This window comes from Parasteatoda tepidariorum, chromosome 5, assembly GCF_982258835.1.
Source record: "Parasteatoda tepidariorum strain Cologne lab strain chromosome 5, Ptep-v5.0, whole genome shotgun sequence".
Classification (NCBI taxonomy): Eukaryota; Metazoa; Arthropoda; class Arachnida; order Araneae; family Theridiidae; genus Parasteatoda; species Parasteatoda tepidariorum.
Window position 1 is genome coordinate 33975911 of NC_141759.1, and position 18405 is coordinate 33994315.

An 18405-nucleotide genomic window follows, 5' to 3' on the forward strand; every position below is an offset into this window, starting at 1 on the left:
ATGTTTCTTTAGATAAAAGTAACATGTGTTACTGATTTTATAAATTGTAATGATGTATTTTCTATCTAAAACCAATCCAATGTGGAAAGTGATTTTGTTAGGCTCCTGAAAGCTGAAATGGTATAGTACATAACTAAACAATATCTTGATTAAATCCAACAGCTTCGGGGTTGAACAGATTAGCTCCAACGGGCCTTCGAATCATACCCACTTTCCCCTAAATATTTTGCTACCCCTAAATCAAGCTTTGGATTTTTATGGGCTATATTGGTTAATAAACATAGTGTTTTATAATAGTAAAAATAGAATAAAAAAAATCTTTGGAACAAATATGAGTTCCAAAACGTAACTTATAAATTACAAATGAACAATAATAAATTTTAATACCATATTATATTTTTACATAATATAGAATAATATAAGCTGTCTGTACTAATGAGCTATAATGACTTGTACAGTTAGGGTAAGTTAGTACCTCTGTTGAATGTGATAGATCAAACTATTATCAAGATTAGTTCTGATTGGTTGTTATGCAGGAAAAAAAAGGTGTAAATCGAAATTGTTATTTGCGAAGTAAGAGGTTGACTTGATCAAAAATTGAAGCCTATATTTCAAAATGTCTATTGAAAAATTAATAAATGTGTTAAGCATAGCAAAATTTAGGTGTCCTTTGAAATATTATTGTGATTGGATATGTAAGCATTTTGAAACAGTAACACTTTTGGCCCAATTAATATGTTTACTGATCTGCAAGCATTACAAACTACTAAGTTAACACCAAAAGCCCAGACGATAACTTCATGTTTATATACTAAAGATAATTTAGCATATACAATGAAGTTAATAAATTACAGTGTTGTGTTACTTTCACAGAAAGACTTCTTATTTTACAACCAACAACTAATGGAAACCATTGAAATCTAAATAGAAATGACATAAATTTTAAATTTATTTGTTCAAAAAAGCTTAAGATAAAAACGGGTTTCAGGAGATATTTGATTTGCATACCATAAATAATTATGTTTAAAAGCTGGAAATATAGAATGGGAAAAATAATTACCTAGTTATAAAAAAATTACAGGGATATTATTTTATTATAATTTGATGAATCCTTAGATTCCAAATAATTGCAAATTTACAATAATTTCATAGAGGAATGGGCTTAACATTTCCTAGCTGACAATCTCTTCATAAGCTTCTATGGAAACAACAGAATGCAGTTATGAGTTGATATAACCAATACCAGATTTAAGCTTGGCAGGATCTCCAGATATTGAAGATAGTATATAGTAGATACACCAAGAGCAAACTGTTATAATTCTTTATAATTAAACATTTAATTAATAGCATTTGATAATATTATTTGGTTATTGAATATATTATTCACATAAAAACTTAAATATAGTTAAGAAGTATAGTGATGAAGCTGTAATGTGGAAATTTCGTAAATTGCATAACATATGAAGTTAGATTCCTTGAAGGGGAAAAAAAAGAACAGAAACACATTTTAAGCTCATTCATTACACAAAACCAAAAGACATATTTTCAGAATTGGGGCGCCCTGCAGTTATCAAGGGGTCAAAGCTACAGCCGGCCTAACATAAATCTGATCTAACTTATAGAAAGTTATATCCGGCCTTGGATATTATAACTTTCACATAAACTTCACTAAAGGTTACACCAACTTTTTCATAGTGAAATATTTTTAATAACCTAAAAAGTATTATGAGTGATTTTACTGCAAAGCTAAAGCACATCAAAGCATGCTTGGCCTGATTTAGATCAGGTGGAAAATTCAGCTTACACATGCACAATTGTTTATGATTGCTCCAGCCATCCAGAGTAAAGACAGTCAACATTAAACACGGTTTTGACTCCCCTGAAAGCTGCAATTAAAGGTCAATCAAACTCAACCACGGCGAAAACTTTTACCACAATAATGAATTTTGTCAGTTGTTTATTACGATGTCAAGTCTGCCAGTTTCCAAAATAAGGTAGTAAAGAAGTCTATTGTGTTGGAAGCTTATAAACCCACCATGACGAAAATACCCAACATGTAACAAAACCTTGGCACTCAGATCGTCATTTGAGCGTTCATTAAATAGCATGGAGATTAAACATTCAAAAAATTTCTTTTCATGTGATTGTGATGAACAATCTGCAAGTGAGTGAAGAAAAACCTTGCACCTCTACCACTCTCTTGACTCACTTAATGCAGTTTTACCAACCTCTCTACATTCCAGAAATGGCTTTCCCAGACTATTTCTTGTTTTTCCCCTCAAAAAATTACCAGGCAAGAGCATTTTGGAACACTTGACGCACTTAAGGAGGCTAGCACCTAAACTTCAAAAGGTATTTCAGAAAAATCTTACCAAAATGTACTTTAAAGCTTAGTTGCAAGCTCTTTAAAAGCTAATATTTTATGCCTAAAAATTACCCTGGAAACAATCCACTATGAGCTGTTACTTATTATGAAACCTTTTCGTGTGTCATATGATATAATAAATTAAAATTTTAGAATTGACTCGCTCGAAATTAATAAGATCTAAAGTAATTACCAAAAAAAATAAATAAATAAATAATGCAGGGTGGATAAAATTGAGATTAGACATAGAGTTATCTTAGACGCGCTTGGACCGTCACCCAAAAACATGAAAAGGAGTTAATTACCTGGGACAGAGAAATAATGAGAGCCATTTTTGGACCAATCAGAGAAGGAAGAAGTGTGGCAATGGAGATACAACGATTAAATCCAAAAGCTGTTTAAAGAAAAGAATATAATAAACCATATGAAATCAAAAAGCATCCCATGAAGACATGGATAGATGAGGCTAAAGTATCTTGAAAATAAAAAATTGGAGAGCGAAAACATGAAACAGACGGCTTTGGAAAAAAATTATTAAAAAGGGCATAGTCAACACAAACTGTAATAACAGGGGGCAAGACATCAAATAATTGACCCGATGACTTGCACTTTAAATATATCTTTTGTCAGAATTATTAATTTATGACGTGCAAATTTTTTTGTGTAGAATGATTTAATATGCATTGCTGCAACATAACATATCACTTGTTGCTGCCATGGCTTTTTCAGAAGTCATTTCTTTGCATACACAAAAAAAAAATTTTTTTTTACAGGTTTATATGAATTACACTTATTTGGGCTTTTTTTCTTTAGGTAATACAAATACAGTTCTTGATCCCAGTACGATATCATATATGCATAAAATGGTTATTTCTTAACAAGTGAGTTGCAGATCTTTAAACCTAATTTTTCTTCAACAAATTAAAATAATCATTTCAGTTGAAGAATTATCAGTTTAACAATTCTGAGATATTACCATAGTAATACAGATAATTATAATACAGGTACATTTATGGATTGTCGATGATCAGAATATAGTAAGTCCTGAAACACTAAATCCAATTATCATATATCTTAGTCAAAATAATTAAATATACATACTATATACATAGCAAAGTCTTTAGAGAAAAAAAAAGACTTACTGTCAGTATTACAGTGGGTATATAAAAATACAGATAAATTTAATTTCAGTTTCAATGATGAAATTAAATTAAAATAAAGCAAATTACTTGCCTAGAGAGGTATTTTAAAGTTAACATTAGAGTGAATAAATAATCCCAAGAAACTGAAGCATTGAGATATAACTTGATTAAAAGACTTCATTGGCTTCAAAAATATGCTTAATGGGAATAAAAGTTGACATGTTTCAATTGTTTAAAAATAGATGCACATTCTCAAGACTTTCCAGATGTAAATATTTATGTTTGGCAATGGGCACCTAATGTAGGTCACGTCTTGAGAAAGGGCGTCAATTTTTGAGTGCTTGAAACACATCCACTTTAATTTCTACCTACTTAATTTTAAAGCCAATGAAGTTTTTTAATTGAGTTTATTAGTTAAGGACTAACTGACAGTACTTCAATGAAAATAAAAAGGAGTAAAATTACTTATCTAGAAGATTATTTTAAATTAAACATTTGTTTGAACTATTGTTCAAAATTGTGAATTTTTTTTTTACATCATTTATAACTTTATTTATACAGGGTTCCCACTCTATGATGAGATTGAAATTCAAGGACTTTCCAAGGACCTCAACAAAATTTTGAAGGACCTTAATCTAAGACCCAATTTTAAAAATTATTCTCTTCTATTTTACTAGAAGCAACAATGCTTGTTGTGGCAATAATTAATTTCAAATATAATACCTAAATGCTTTGCCTATATAGAGAGAAGAGAGTATATGTATTATGGACTAAAATTTATATTTTTTTAAAAACAACCCTACTGGTTTTACATATTAATTCACAAAATCATTTTCAGCACAATCTATAACTAATGGTAATGAGGTGTTAATGGTGAAATCCTTTAATCCTGTGTATTTCCATGTGAAGGCTGCATGAAAGACAGAGCTATATCTTAGATATTCCATATTCCATGACTATTCCATAACCCCCTCCTCTCCTCTCCTCTATCAAACATCGTTTCTGAAATTATTCATCCATAATTTACACAACCTTCTCTAAATGTTATGCAGCAACAATTCTTTCTGAAAATAAAAATTAGATGGAACATATCCCATTTTCACCATGTTTAAAAGCATTATTCGTTATGTGTAATCCACAACTGCCAATGAATATGACCTGGTGGGAATATTTCTCTTTTAATTCACACTGAAGCTTCTAATAGAATTTCCAATTGACATAGGGTCCATCCATGGATAATTGAAGTATTTTAGAGAGCTTTTAACCATCATCCATGCATTTGTAAAAAGAGGACAAAATATTTTCTGCAGTTCCATGACCCATAAATTGGGAGGTAAGATACTTAGTGCAAACTTTATTATCAATTCCTTACCATAATGTCCATCTGCTTAGATTGTAGAGACTGATTTAACATCTCATCAAAGAGTACAGTGTAGCAATCAACATTCTTCAGCTCATTTATAAGCATCCCTTTGAAGTATAGTGCCAATCCAAAGGAGCCCAAATAGGCTCACTTTGTGGCACTATTGTCTCGCTATACAGCTATCAGCAAACATTTTGGAGAACAATTTACTAATCCCTTCACAGGAGTTACATGAATAATTACTAGTGATGCACTTCAGACTCCAGAGAATTTCAGCATCAAGCACATTCCTTTTGACCAGATAAGAAGACAATGTTACCTCGGCCATTAAAGTTTCTGTTTCACATAGTGCACACGATGTTGAAGGAGTATTTACACCAGATGAATTAGATGTTGATGTCTTTGGAAAAAGAGAACTCAGGGCATGAGACTGCTTTTTTGTTTTACCTTTCTTTCATGTGTGATTTCAGAGCAGATTCTTCCATTTTTGCGATATCGATCTCCTTCATGCATAATCGGCACTTGGCTCTGAACTTCTTTTCGGGCATCGATAAAATCCATTCTTTATAAGCTTGATTATCCATCCATTGGGGATTAAAATAGCACTTCCCAGGCATAACTAGTCTAAACTACATAACACAAATACGAAGCCGTGCCTTTGCGAATACGCTTTACAATAAAGTTTTGAAATGACGCAAATGTAAGGACAAGTGCGGATGGTAAAACGGCAAATTTATTGAAAACTACAAGGTGCATATTGTTACGAAATTCGAGAGTATTCCAGTTTCGATAAGAAAAAAGAAGATCTAAGAAAGATGATGAAGTGGAGTCTCGCCCCGAACGCATTGATTGTCTGCTGTACTCCGCGCACTTGGCAGACACCAAGACGCTAGGCCCGGTTAGAAACGGTGGTTTTAAAAACCACGTGAGAGAGCTCGGGAACAAAACAGAAAGAACGAGAAAGATCCGCGGGTGTTTTATAAAAAGGGCCGTCGGCAGTATTGGACAAATTCAAGGACCTATCAAGTTTTTCAAGGACCTAAGACGTTTTTCAAGCACTTTCAAGGACCTAAATTTAGCAAAAAAAAATTCAAGGACTTTCAAGGACTCTTAAGGACCGTGGGAACCCTGTTATAGGACTGATGCAATAAAAAAAGCTGAAATCATGTCTCCCCCCCTTTTTTCATTGTACGAAAAAGCGAGCTGAATTTATAATGTCACTTTTGCATCAAATGTGCTTTTAAGGAGTGAAAAGATCATTTTATAAATATTAAAAGTAGTAACATTTGTGCATGACACTAAAAAAGAAAGAAGTAGTTTTGCTATTTCAACTCGTATTTTAGAAAAATCATTAAAACAAATATAATAATGCTTCATCATTAAAAAATGCACCATGAAACATTTTATAACCCTTAAGTTAATTTAAAAAAATTCTTTAATAGCTTCCTTTTTAAATAATTCATTTTACTCAACTGCAAGTTTGTAGTTAAAGTTTGAGTTAAGTAATGAATTTAAAAATAATATGACATGTTATACAACTCCACTATATTATATTAACATCGGTGATTGGGTATGCATCAAGAAATGAAAGAAAAAAATCTAGTGTAAGTTAAAGACTAATTTGAATAAGGTGAAGTTTTACTTCAGTTAATGTTTAGTATGACTATAAAAATAATAAAATACATTAAGATAAAAATCTTTATATATATATATATATATATATATATATATATATATATATATATATATACATATATATAAACATTACTTTTTTTAGTATATATATAGATATATATATATATGATTGAAAAGCTACAGAAATTTTTAATATAATGTTAGTTACAGATGTATTAAACTAATCTATATAGATTTATGTATATAAAAGCAATATTTGGCACAAAACTAGAAAGAAGAAATACATTAACCTTACTAAACTCTAAAATAGAACACATTACAAATCCATGACTAACAAATGCAATATACATATCTAAAACAAAAATTAAATATTTTATACTAATATAGATAGCAAGATTTTACTAAAAAAATCAAAGGATTAAAAGATGACTTAATACTTTCACATAAGTAATATGCATACTTACACCAATGTGCTGTATATACATAAGTTATAAAAGAGTCATCAAATTTTATGTAAGCAATTTCTTAAATTTATAACATACATTTTAAATACATTCAAGCTTGTCTTTATGTTTCTTTAGAAGCATTACATTATACATATTATATTAAATACAAACATTTTATGACATATAAACATTGAAGCTAATCACATATTAAAACAATCATAAATACTATATCACTTGTAAGTTAAAAAGCTCATCAAATAAGATAAATCTAACCCTGGATGAAAAATAGTCACCCACACATCAAAAACTCAAAATACAGAAGTTGAAAACTATAAATATCACAGATTTTTAAGAAGGATAAAATACAAATGATTTCACCTCAGCATCATTTTAAAAGCCATATAGAATTGATACTGATAGAATTGGTAACAACTCAACAAAATAATAAAGAAAAATGTAAAAATAAAAAAAAGCAGTTGAGCATGACATGCTTTTTTAAAAGAATTATTAATTTGATACTTTGGCAATGAGCAAAAACTCAATACAATATTAACCTTTTATGCAAAATATTTGAGTCTCTTTAGGTTTGTCAAGACAATAGGATCCCTGTGGCAGATTTTTTTTGGGTTTTCAGCGAAAAACCTCTATAGCAATAATATCTTTCTAAAAATAATTAAAAATCGTGAAATCAGTAACAGTAAATAAAGAAAAAAAGATCGGACGTGAAATCACACAATTAGAACACTTCAAAAAGGTGTTACTAAATGCGTGTTGCGTTTCAAGATTCGGGTGTTGTAATAAATAATATCATGTTAAAAAATCAGATTTGAAAAGCTATGTGGAAGCCAATAATAACAATAACTGCCAAGAAGAAAAAGAAATTGATAGAATCATTGAGTTAAATATTAGATATTCAAATACGTGATTTGAATTTCCAATATTGTCAGAAAGATATTGATATACATAAAAACTAGGTGAGAATTAATTTTATAACTCTCGAAAACAAAACCAAAATACTACATGGATTAATGATAGTATCAGCATATATTGAGAGCATCAAAAAGTCATTATTTAAATGCGTGATTCAAATTTTGCGGGTAGAAATAGTATCAAGTGAGAATTACCTGGAATTTTAAAAACTCCATGAAAATTTGGTAGCACAAGCAATGAAAAATTGGAAAAGTACTTTTTTTAAAATCACAAAAATATCAAAGATAACTGAGCAATAAAAGACATTATGATTTTTCTTCAAAGTAGAAATTTGTAGCAATAATTGCTGAAAAAAAGGTCAAAATGCTATTTTCTTCTTCTTCTAGAGCTTTTTTTTTTTTTATTTATTTCTAAAGCGAACTATCTCTTAAACTTTCGTAATTGAAATTTTTTTTTAAAAATCTAATTGAAATTCTAGCAGAAGTCGGTCATTATTAGAATTTTTTTAAAATCATCAAATGAGAATAGAAAAATCACGAGCATTTCCTTTCCCCACGATGAGCGATAAAAGCACCTTTTGATATGATTTCATAAAATAAAAAAATCTATCAAAAATTTCTGCTAAAGAAACATTTATACTTAAAATATTTTTCACTTCTTAAAGAAAAAAATCTTTCTGCTAGAACTCTGTAACGTTTTGGGACAATGCTACCGAGTCGCCACGATTCTGCCACAAGGAATAGGATAATTCTGGCATAAAATAATCACACGATCACATGTTTACACAGATAGCACACTTTTGTTACAAAATTAATAAACATTAATCAAGTAGTAATAAATCACATCACAGATTATCCAGTTGGACTTGAAGGTCTTGGTAGTCCTAAAATAAATTATAAATTAAGAAAATGGAATATTATATTTTAAAATAACTAAATTACTTAATTTTATTTTAAAATTAACTAAATAATTTATCTATGAAACAAATTAAAATAAAATTTCCAACTTTGGCAACAAATATATATTTAAAAAGAAATTAATTGTAAGTTTTAGGAAGAAAAAAAAAACGTCTGTTTTGGAGCTAATGGGAACATAAATGGTAATATTTTCCGAAAATTTCTTAATTTGGCACACAAGAAGAACTAAAATTGTGCAGAAATATTTCTTTTGAACAGTATGTTCAAGTAACATCTCTATAGCTGAAAACAAAGATGTGAAATCTTAAAACCTTTATTTTGATTACTTTTAATGAAGTTTTGAACAAACATTTATTTCGAAATTTAAATTAGTGCAATAAGTAAATACATGAAATATTAATTAAGTAAAATAAATATAAGATAAAAATGGGCCTATTAAGTATCAAAATTTTAGAGATAATTTTAAAATGAACTCTTTTAAAAAAGTAGTAGATAACAAACCTGATCTTTAAGAAAAAGAATTGAGCGAGATATATATAATTTCCGCATAGATCCATCAAATCTCCAAAAATGAACTGCATTACCTAAAAAAAAAAAGGAATATAGTGAGAAAAAATAAACAAGCTGAGTAAAAAATTTAAAATAGCAAGCAGTTTGAAAATTGAATTTAAACATTAAGCTGTAGTTATTGTATTCTAAAAACTTACAAACTAACTATTTAAAAAAAATAATAAAGATTCTAACTAATAAAAAACACTGTCGGAAAACAAACAAATAAATTAAACAAAAGGTACAATTTGCAAAATAAATAAATAAAATACATTGGCAGTAGATATTATTCATTTTAATGATTGAATATGAAATGATTTAATAAATCTCCTGCTGTCACAAATACATACTCAACTTACCAGGTTTAGCACCAACATAATTCCCTTTTTCATCTGCTAAAAAAAATTGATCATTTTCAAAGCTGATTTGTTCAATATTCTGAGTATTGATCATAATATCTTCACGCAGAGGTAAGTACATAGTACAACCTTTTGGCTTCCAGTCTTCTGTATGATATATATAACAGTTGTGTCTGATAGATAAGAAGTTTTTTGCTAAAAAGTGAAAAAGTAAGATAAGTACTTAGGAGAAAAAAAAAGGTCAATAATTTTAATAAAATATTAGATTAATATGTTAGTTGTTATACGCAATAGGAACATTTGATGAGTTATAAGCTCTTGGAGCATTTTTTGCAAACATGGTGAACTCCAACATGCTCTAAAAGCATTTCTTGTGTATTCATTCCTACTACAGATAAGATGGATCCATTTACTGAAAAAAAGGTCTTTGGCGGGCTAAGGCTCATAAAATACTCATAACATTATTACTGTCGTAATCTCTTGAGTATTATCCGCAGTGGTGTATAATCTGCAAGTGCAACTTTCAGTCCTGATGGGGAGAGGGGATTACAGCAGATAATTCACACCACTGTATAATCCGCGTTTGACAGGAGAAATAATGAGTTCATAAGCTCCTCCCACTAGTAGAATATACGTCATACATAGGCGGATCTGTATTATATATGAAGCATCAGCAGCAAAACGAACGAGAAAACATGGTATCCTGCTTATGGGGCATTCACAGTAGAGGAAGAAGAATTTGCAAGTGCAAATTTGCAGATACGAACGAGAATCTGATTAGTGAGTTTTTGTGTGTATATTTCACAAATAAGGCTATTGTTTGATCCTCCAAATTCAAACATTCGAATTTTTCGTATACAGCGTGAATAGTGCCTAACATTTTTATGGATGACGAAAGTCAATAGGAAACACCCGATGTCTGATGTACAGAAAATAATTTTGAAGATATAAACAGAGACGGTTTTAATGTTTTTTTTACAGGTAATCGATGGATTATATGCAGGAAATTATAGTACTTCAAACAAAGGTTTGGTTTAGTAATAAAAATATAAAATATCATATGGTAAAAAGAAAAATAACAGTAATCTGCTTCTTTAAAAGTACATATGTATCATATCTGCATACAATTTGGTAGGGAATAAAAAATTAATTCACCTTAAAAAAAATTCACATTAAGCGTGTTGACGTTAATGAAGTTTGACTGTATATGCACCTGGTAGTTTAACTTCTCTAGCACGCCAGTGGAGGCTGCAGATTATCAGACCATCTTTTAGATAATTTTTCATCTCAGATTTAATATAAGTCTAAAATATTACTGAGAGGAGAAAAATAATTTTAAATTACATAAACTCAATTGCTACTTGTTTCAGTTTTTTAACAAAATTTCTTCTCTAATCTGCAGATATATAAGCAAAAGGAAAGAGAAGACTTTCAGTAATTCGTAATATTGTTCTTTAATAAACTGTAATTTTAAAAATTAATTCATACTTCCCTATAATTTTAATTGTTCGCTTATAATAGATTGCATGAAGACTTGTTCATTTCAGTTATTCTATTCTATTCAAAGTGTATAAAACATTTTGATTGAAATAAATTCTTTTATGTATATCTACCTTATCAGTACTAATTTTGCTGATATGCTGGGGCAGAGATGGGCAAACTTTTTTGGTCAAGGGCGAAAAAATAAAGAAAAAAAGTTTGGTGGGCCAAGTAAAAACTTCTAAAATAGAAAAACGATCTGCAAGTTTTAATTGAAATATTTAATGAGATGAATGAAATTGTGATTTCATTTTTAAAAGAAGTTTATATTGAGGTTCCAAGTGAGATGTACTTATTTTATTGCTCAAAGCTAAATGTTTGTCTGTTAGTCTAGTTCTGAAATGATTTTTTCTAAGGTTTATAGTTGAAAACACTTGTTGTATATATAAGATGAAGCAAACATAACACTGATTTTCTGGACATGAATATTAAATTTGAGAAACTAGCTTTTGGTAATGATTTGTAAAACTCTAACTATGGCATATTTAGAAACAACTGCTTCAGATGACGCCAATTTACGGCTATTCTATAAAGAGCTTTTGCTTTCAACATTCTACCAATTGAAGCTGCATATTACCATCAATTTATGTTTTGTAGAACAACAATAGAGAAAGTAAAAAGGTCATCAATACTTTGTTAAAAAAGAAGGAATAAAAATAGCTTTAAACAAAGTAGACAAGAAAATGGATGTATGTTATTTATATTCATCACAGATCGTCAAGGCAAAATTTTATCCGATTTTTGATTTTATTAAACTGTGGCCCGCGGATTAATTTGAAATCATTAAGATTGTGCTGTAGACTGACTCTGTAAATTATGCTACCAGCATGCATATATATATATATACAGTAGACGCCGCTTAATGTGATCACGGTTAATGTTATCAAACATTTAATGTTATCAAAATCGCTTAGTCCCGTCCGCTTAGATCAAAATACACTGCTGGACAATTGCTAAGGACGGATCATAAATTGCAATGTAGCATAACATTAAGCGAGACATGAGGCCTAGTAGGATAAAATATAGTTGCCACACTGTTCAGACATTAGAATAAAGAATATTCATTGTTCTGGAAAGTACAAAAGCTATGAAACATCTGAAAGAAAAAGAATGTTCATTTGATGCTGCTTACGGAAAAATGGAACGATGCATCTAAATGTCAGCAGGCAGCTTGAAGAAAGGTGTCAGTACGGGATATGTCCACCGTGGAGTGTGACGTAACATTTTACACGTCGTATCATACTTTGCACAACATTATCCAGCAACTGTTGAGGCAATTTATCCCATTCCTCTGTCAGTGCACGGATGAGGGTGTTCTTGTTTGTCGGAGGATAGTTACGACCAGCATGTTGCCTCCCCAAAGCATCCCAAACATTTTCAATGTGGTTTAGATCTGGAGAACGTGATGGCCATACGAGGCGTTGAATACCCTCGCTGTCAAGACAATCCTAAACAGCGAGTGTTCGATGACGTGTTGCGTTGTCGTCCATAAAAACAAATTTATCACCGACAGCACCACGGAAAAGACGAACATGAAAGAGTAGAACTTCATCAATGTATCGTTAGCCCGTCATAGTCCCATTCGCAACCACATGCAGGAGCGTGCGGCCATTGATCATGATGCCGGCCCACACCATGACACTGCATGTCGGATATCGGTTCCTTTCCTGGATATTTTCTGGACGATAACAAGTACCACTCTCGTGCCAGATCAGTTTCCGTCTACAATCCGATGACAGAGTGAACTTACTCTCATCTGAGAATAGTGCGCATGCCCAGTCCTGTTCAGTTCAATTGTGATGCTCACGACACCATTGTAAACGGACAGTACGGTGCTGTCTGGTCAATGGGATACACACAACAGATCTGCGGGCGTATAGTCCTCCTCCCCTCAAACGTCTGGCAACAGTTTTTCGAGAGATCTGATTTCCTGTGGCAGCAAGAAACTGATTTGCCACCTGCTGAGCTGTGGTGCGCCTGCTCCTTTTTGCTGATAGGACGATGTATCTGTCTTCTGCAGGCGTCGTACTGCTAACACGACCTCCCCCGTGCTGCCTACTACACATTCCAGTAGTTTTAAATGATTTCCACAGCCGTGAAACAACGCTGTGAGCGATGTCGAACTCCCTGGCAACATCTGTTATTTTTCGCCCTTTTTCGATCTTTCCAATAACTCGGCCACACTTAAAATAATCTAAGTAGTATCGGGAAGACATGCCGAAAATTTCAAGTTCGTAAACTAAATCTTTCCTGTAAAACTTTGACTTGAAACAACAACTCTCCACACGCGTCAAAACCTTTAAAGCTCTTATCAGCGCTATCACGTGATGAACAGACGTGGAAAAAAAATTTGCATACGCATACCTCTTCTTACTATATCCCGCACTTATTCTAATTTTCCACATTTTGCTTCCTTTCATTTTGTGGTTGCTATGGATGATAGTGTCATCCGTCCTTAGCAATTGTCCAGCAGTGTACATTGAAAAATCCTCGTTTATTGTAATCAAATGTTCGTTTATTGTTATCAGTTTAGAGGTAAATATTATTTTCCTGAAATCAATAAAAACAAAAAGGAAAACTTTTTTTTGTGTTTTGTGAAGTGTTTCCTGAAACTTACCAAAAGTGCAAACGGGGCTCGTATATTATATTTTAAACACGTGTTATTATGAGGGGGGGGGGTATTTTGCCATTTTCGGTAAAGCATTGTAAAATTCCGTAGCACTGTGCGATTTCAAATTCCCGGAAATCCTAAATAAAGAGAAAAGAAGACCTGCCACTAACGAGTCAATGTTTGTCACGAGCCCCTTTTTAGAAGAACTAAACAATGTGACAGATGATATGTCCCAGCCACTATGGGAAGGGGGTAAGGGGTGACCTTCAAAAGAGAACATTGTTTCGGGTATGCCACTTGACCTTGGCAGGTCGCTTAGCCAGTCGCTGTTGGTCAAACAATAAAATTGGGGGGGGGGTGTAGTGAAACTGCCTCATCTAAGTGCTTAAAAGACGCATGTAGAAGATCAGCATACATTTTCACTTTACCATAGTTCATACGGTTTGTAACCTGATTTGTTTTTTATAATGGAAAGGAAACGGAGAGATCTTACTGTGAAAGAAAAGGTTGACATTTTAAATCGTTATGATAAACTGCCAAAAATGAGAAAAAGGAATGCTGCTGTTCAATTGAAAGTTTCGCAGCCGCTTTTGTGCAAAATTTTAAAAAATCGTGAAGATATCGAAAAAAAGTGCACTTTGAACGAAAATCTGAATTGTAAAAGAAATCGAGATGGAAAAGACAAAGAGGTTGAATCTGCATTAAAACTCTGGTTCACAAACGTTCGTGAGAGGGACGCTCGTGTTAATGGTCCAATTTTGCGTCAAAAAGCTGAAGATTTAGCTGCAAAATTGGGCAAAGGAAACTTCGTAGCCACAGAAGGATGGTTCCACCGCTGGAAAAAGAGGCAGAACATACTCTTCCGAAGGACACATGGTGAACAAAAAGATGCCGATAATGTAGCCGCAGATCAGTGGATTAAAGAAGAATGGCCTAAACTTATTGCCGTATATTCACATGAAGATGTATATAACGCAGATGTAACTGGCCTATATTTTCGTGCGTTGCCTGAACACACCTACATGTTTCAGAAGGAAAGTACGCAAGGGTGTAAAACCTCCAAGGAACGCCTAACTGTGCTATGTTGCGCTAGTATGACCGGCACTAAAGAAAAACTTTTAGTGATTGGAAAAAGTAAGAAGCCCCGCTGTTTCAAAGGTGTGAAAAATCTGCCCGTCGATTATTTTGCCAACAAAACGCCGTGGATGACTACCACCATCTTTAACGAATGGCTGTTGAAATGGGACAAGCGACTAAAACGGAACATACTCCTGCTCATAGACAACTGCACTGCGCATGATGTAACTGTTTCATTAAAAAAGATAAATATCGTGTTCTTACCACCAAACACCACTTCTTTAATTCAACCGTGTGACCAGGGAATTATCCGCACCTTGAAGGCATATTACAGAAAGGAAATGCGTTCAAGGATCTTAGAAAATATGGAAGACCAAGACGCTGAAGATCTTAATGCGAACGCTCTAGCCAAAAAAACAAATGTTTTGGATGCCATACATTTGTTAACAATGTCATGGAATAATGTCTCGGAAAAAACAATTCGAAATTTTTTTAGTCATGGAGGATTTTGTCAACCAGAGGACAACAATGCTGCTGAGATGAAAGAAATGGAAGACGTTTTCAATCCCCCGCCCGATATGAATGCTGAGGATTTTGAAGCATGGATGGAGATCGACGAGAAGGTTGAGACTTCTACTTCGTTAACTGATGAGGACATTTGCGAAGCCGTATGTGTCAAAGATCCAGCTTCGTCGCAAGATTCTGATGCCGATGATGAACCTGAAAGTGCTATCGAGGACAAAATTCCGACGCCTGCTCAGATGAGGGAGGCACTTGGAGTCTTACGGCTAGGTGTGCGAAACAAAGCCGACGCGGAACACTTTCATAAACATTATGATTATGAGCGATTCGTAAATGACTTGCTTCGAAAGAATGAGGATTTCTTTTTCAGTTAATAATTAACCTTTTGTATTTTGTATTGTTTTCTGCAGTTTATCATTAAATATGTAAGTATACTAATTCTTTTTCTTTAGTGTACATTAATTTCTATTAAATACTTTAGAGTCTTACAGCAACAACTCCTAATTTAAAATAATTTTTATTTGAATACGTATGTAAAAAAAATCATTTTTTAGCTTAATTTTTTTTTTTTGTTTATTGTAATCAATCGGTTATTGTTATCAAATCATGTTCGTCCCGATGTGATCACATTAAGCGGCGTCTACTGTATATATATATATATACTTTTTGATTGTGTGCACAGTTTATTTACTACAATTACTATTTTTTTCATTTCACTCTGGTTCTTAACTATTTTATAAGAAAAATCAACTATAAGCTATAATAAGAATTTTCAGTGAATAGCAAAAGGTAAACAAATACCCTAAATAAAAAAGTTTGCTGAAAAAATTTAAAAATAAATTCAAATCAATTTGTGTGGTTACTCACTTCTAGAAAAATTTCTATTGTCAGTAGATAGGTAATTACTTAATTTGGATGTTGAATACATCCCAACAGAGTAATCTTCAGTTCTGGGACGTTTGAAACTAGTTTGTTGATGGTATGGTGAATTGGCATTATCTCCATTAGTAGGAACTTCACTGTCAGTCGTCAATACAGGAAGATTATAGTTATACTTTTCTGAAAAATAATTACAAAAATTTAACCCTTATTTGTTCACATAGTTTTGAAGAAAAAAAACAGTCATAAAAGTGCCTATTTTTTATACTACAAAATTATAAAAAACAAAGTGCATGTACAACATAAAAAATTCATTTTCAATTATTAACTAACACCTTTGATAAGTGCTGACATCTAGTTTAAAATAGAACTATCATTAAACACATTACAAATAGTCTGGTACTACCATTTGATACATAAATTGAGAAATAAACATGATTTTGGGCATAAATGAATTGTTTTAATCGCTTGGGCACGTTACTTTAGAACATTTCAGACGAAAAATATGAGACATAAATAGAGTATGAAACTTCAGCCCATCATTTTGACATGAGGGAGGAGATGATTCATGGGTGTCGTGGGCGGACGGAATTGTTGGTATTTGTCCCCCTCAATACTTTAAACAAATACACAAAACTTTCACGAATCATCATCAATTTAATATTCTGAAAAGTAAAATAAAAAAAAAGAGATTAATTTTTTTGCAGATGGTATTCGTCCGGAATTGTTGGTATTTGTCCCCCTCAATACTTTAAACAAATACACAAAACTTTCACGAATCATCATCAATTTAATATTCTGAAAAGTAAAATAAAAAAAAAGAGATTAATTTTTTTGCAGATGGTATTCGTTCCCTCAGTATTTTGAACAAATGAAGAAAACTTTCAGGAATCATCATCAGTTTAAACTCTTGAAAAATTAAATTTAAAAAAAGAGATTTAATTTTCTCGCAGATAGTATTCGTCCCTTAAATACTTTGAACAAATAAAGAAAACTTTCATGAATCATCATCAATTTAAACTCCTGAAAAGTAAAATCAAGAAAGAGATTAATTTTTTTACAGATATTCAGCTGATTTCAGAATTGTTAGAAATGCATGAAATTCAGAGAACTAATGTGACTGTGTATTTTAATTTCATCCCCCACAAAAAATAAACAGCAGCAATGCTCATGAAACAGTTAAAATCATTAAAATTTTTACATGATATAATTTTATGCATCAATTAACTAAATTAGTATTATTGTCCATAATTCTGAAAATATTCAATTTTGAAATTTTTTGAAGAAATTAAAAACTGTACAGAAACGTGGTGAATAAAATTTTTTAGGAGTTGAAAAGATCTCCATTTTAAAAATTTTCTGACAATACATCTACAATGATTAAATTTCTTATATATTAATCAAAGTTTTTCCCCTTTTAAGAGAACTATTTTTGAGGAGAAAATATAAAGGAATTTCGGAAGTTTGGTTGAAAATTATTTAAGGAATATTATTTATAGCGTAGTAACTGAGTAAAATAAATAATAAAATATAGCAGAAAATGCATAGAATTTTAAACTTGATAAATTTTAAGACATAATACGTGTATTATATCGAAGTTTTTAATCAAATCTGGAGACATTATTAAGAATTAGTTCAGAAATTTCAAATTTTAACAAACGTAACCTATGACCTTTTCTAAACTAAGATTCTGAAAGTAAATAACTTATATGACTTCTTTAGAACAAATAATAATATGAGATTTCCGTATCAATCTTACCCAAGTTTTCTAAGCTCATGACAAGTTATATAATCAAGAGTACTTAAGATGATTGTTCAGATGTTTTCGATTCAAATCCAGCAGCTCCTAATGTGGTGTAAAGCACCCATTCAAAATCAAAACAAAAACAACTAGTATTAAGTTAAGGTTTTGATTATGTTATTTTATTTTCTGATATTTTTCTAAAACAAGGTGAGACTAAAAAGTTTCCAAATTTTCACGTTAGATAAATTTCTATTTAAATTTTAAGCATTTTGTTAAATAATTTTTATTCCTAAAAATATGCTTACTCATTTATAAAATTTTTTTTAT

At 31.4% G+C, this 18405-nt stretch overlaps 1 protein-coding gene across 1 annotated transcript; it reads right to left on the bottom strand.

The window, feature by feature from the left end:
- Nucleotides 1–7936: 7936 nt before the first annotated feature.
- Nucleotides 7937–18391, bottom strand: LOC107443204 (uncharacterized). The gene is made up of 5 exons (XM_016056997.5): nt 18094–18391; nt 16323–16514; nt 9707–9901; nt 9300–9382; nt 7937–8764 (listed from the first exon to the last, which is right to left on the bottom strand). The coding sequence occupies exons 1-5, from the start codon at nt 18110–18112 to the stop codon at nt 8726–8728; spliced, it is 528 nt and encodes a 175-aa protein (XP_015912483.1). The 5' UTR covers nt 18113–18391; the 3' UTR covers nt 7937–8725.
- Between the last annotated feature and the right edge of the window lie 14 nt (nt 18392–18405).

What these genes read in the sequence shown, in the direction of transcription:
- LOC107443204 (XM_016056997.5), bottom strand. An exon ending in CAATAGAAATTTTTCTAGAA is followed by an intron (nt 9,902 to 16,322) that starts GTGAGTAACCAC and finishes TTCACTTTTTAG; the next exon opens with CAAAAAACTTCTTATCTATC. An exon ending in TTCTTTTTCTTAAAGATCAG is followed by an intron (nt 8,765 to 9,299) that starts GTTTGTTATCTA and finishes AATTTATTTTAG; the next exon opens with GACTACCAAGACCTTCAAGT.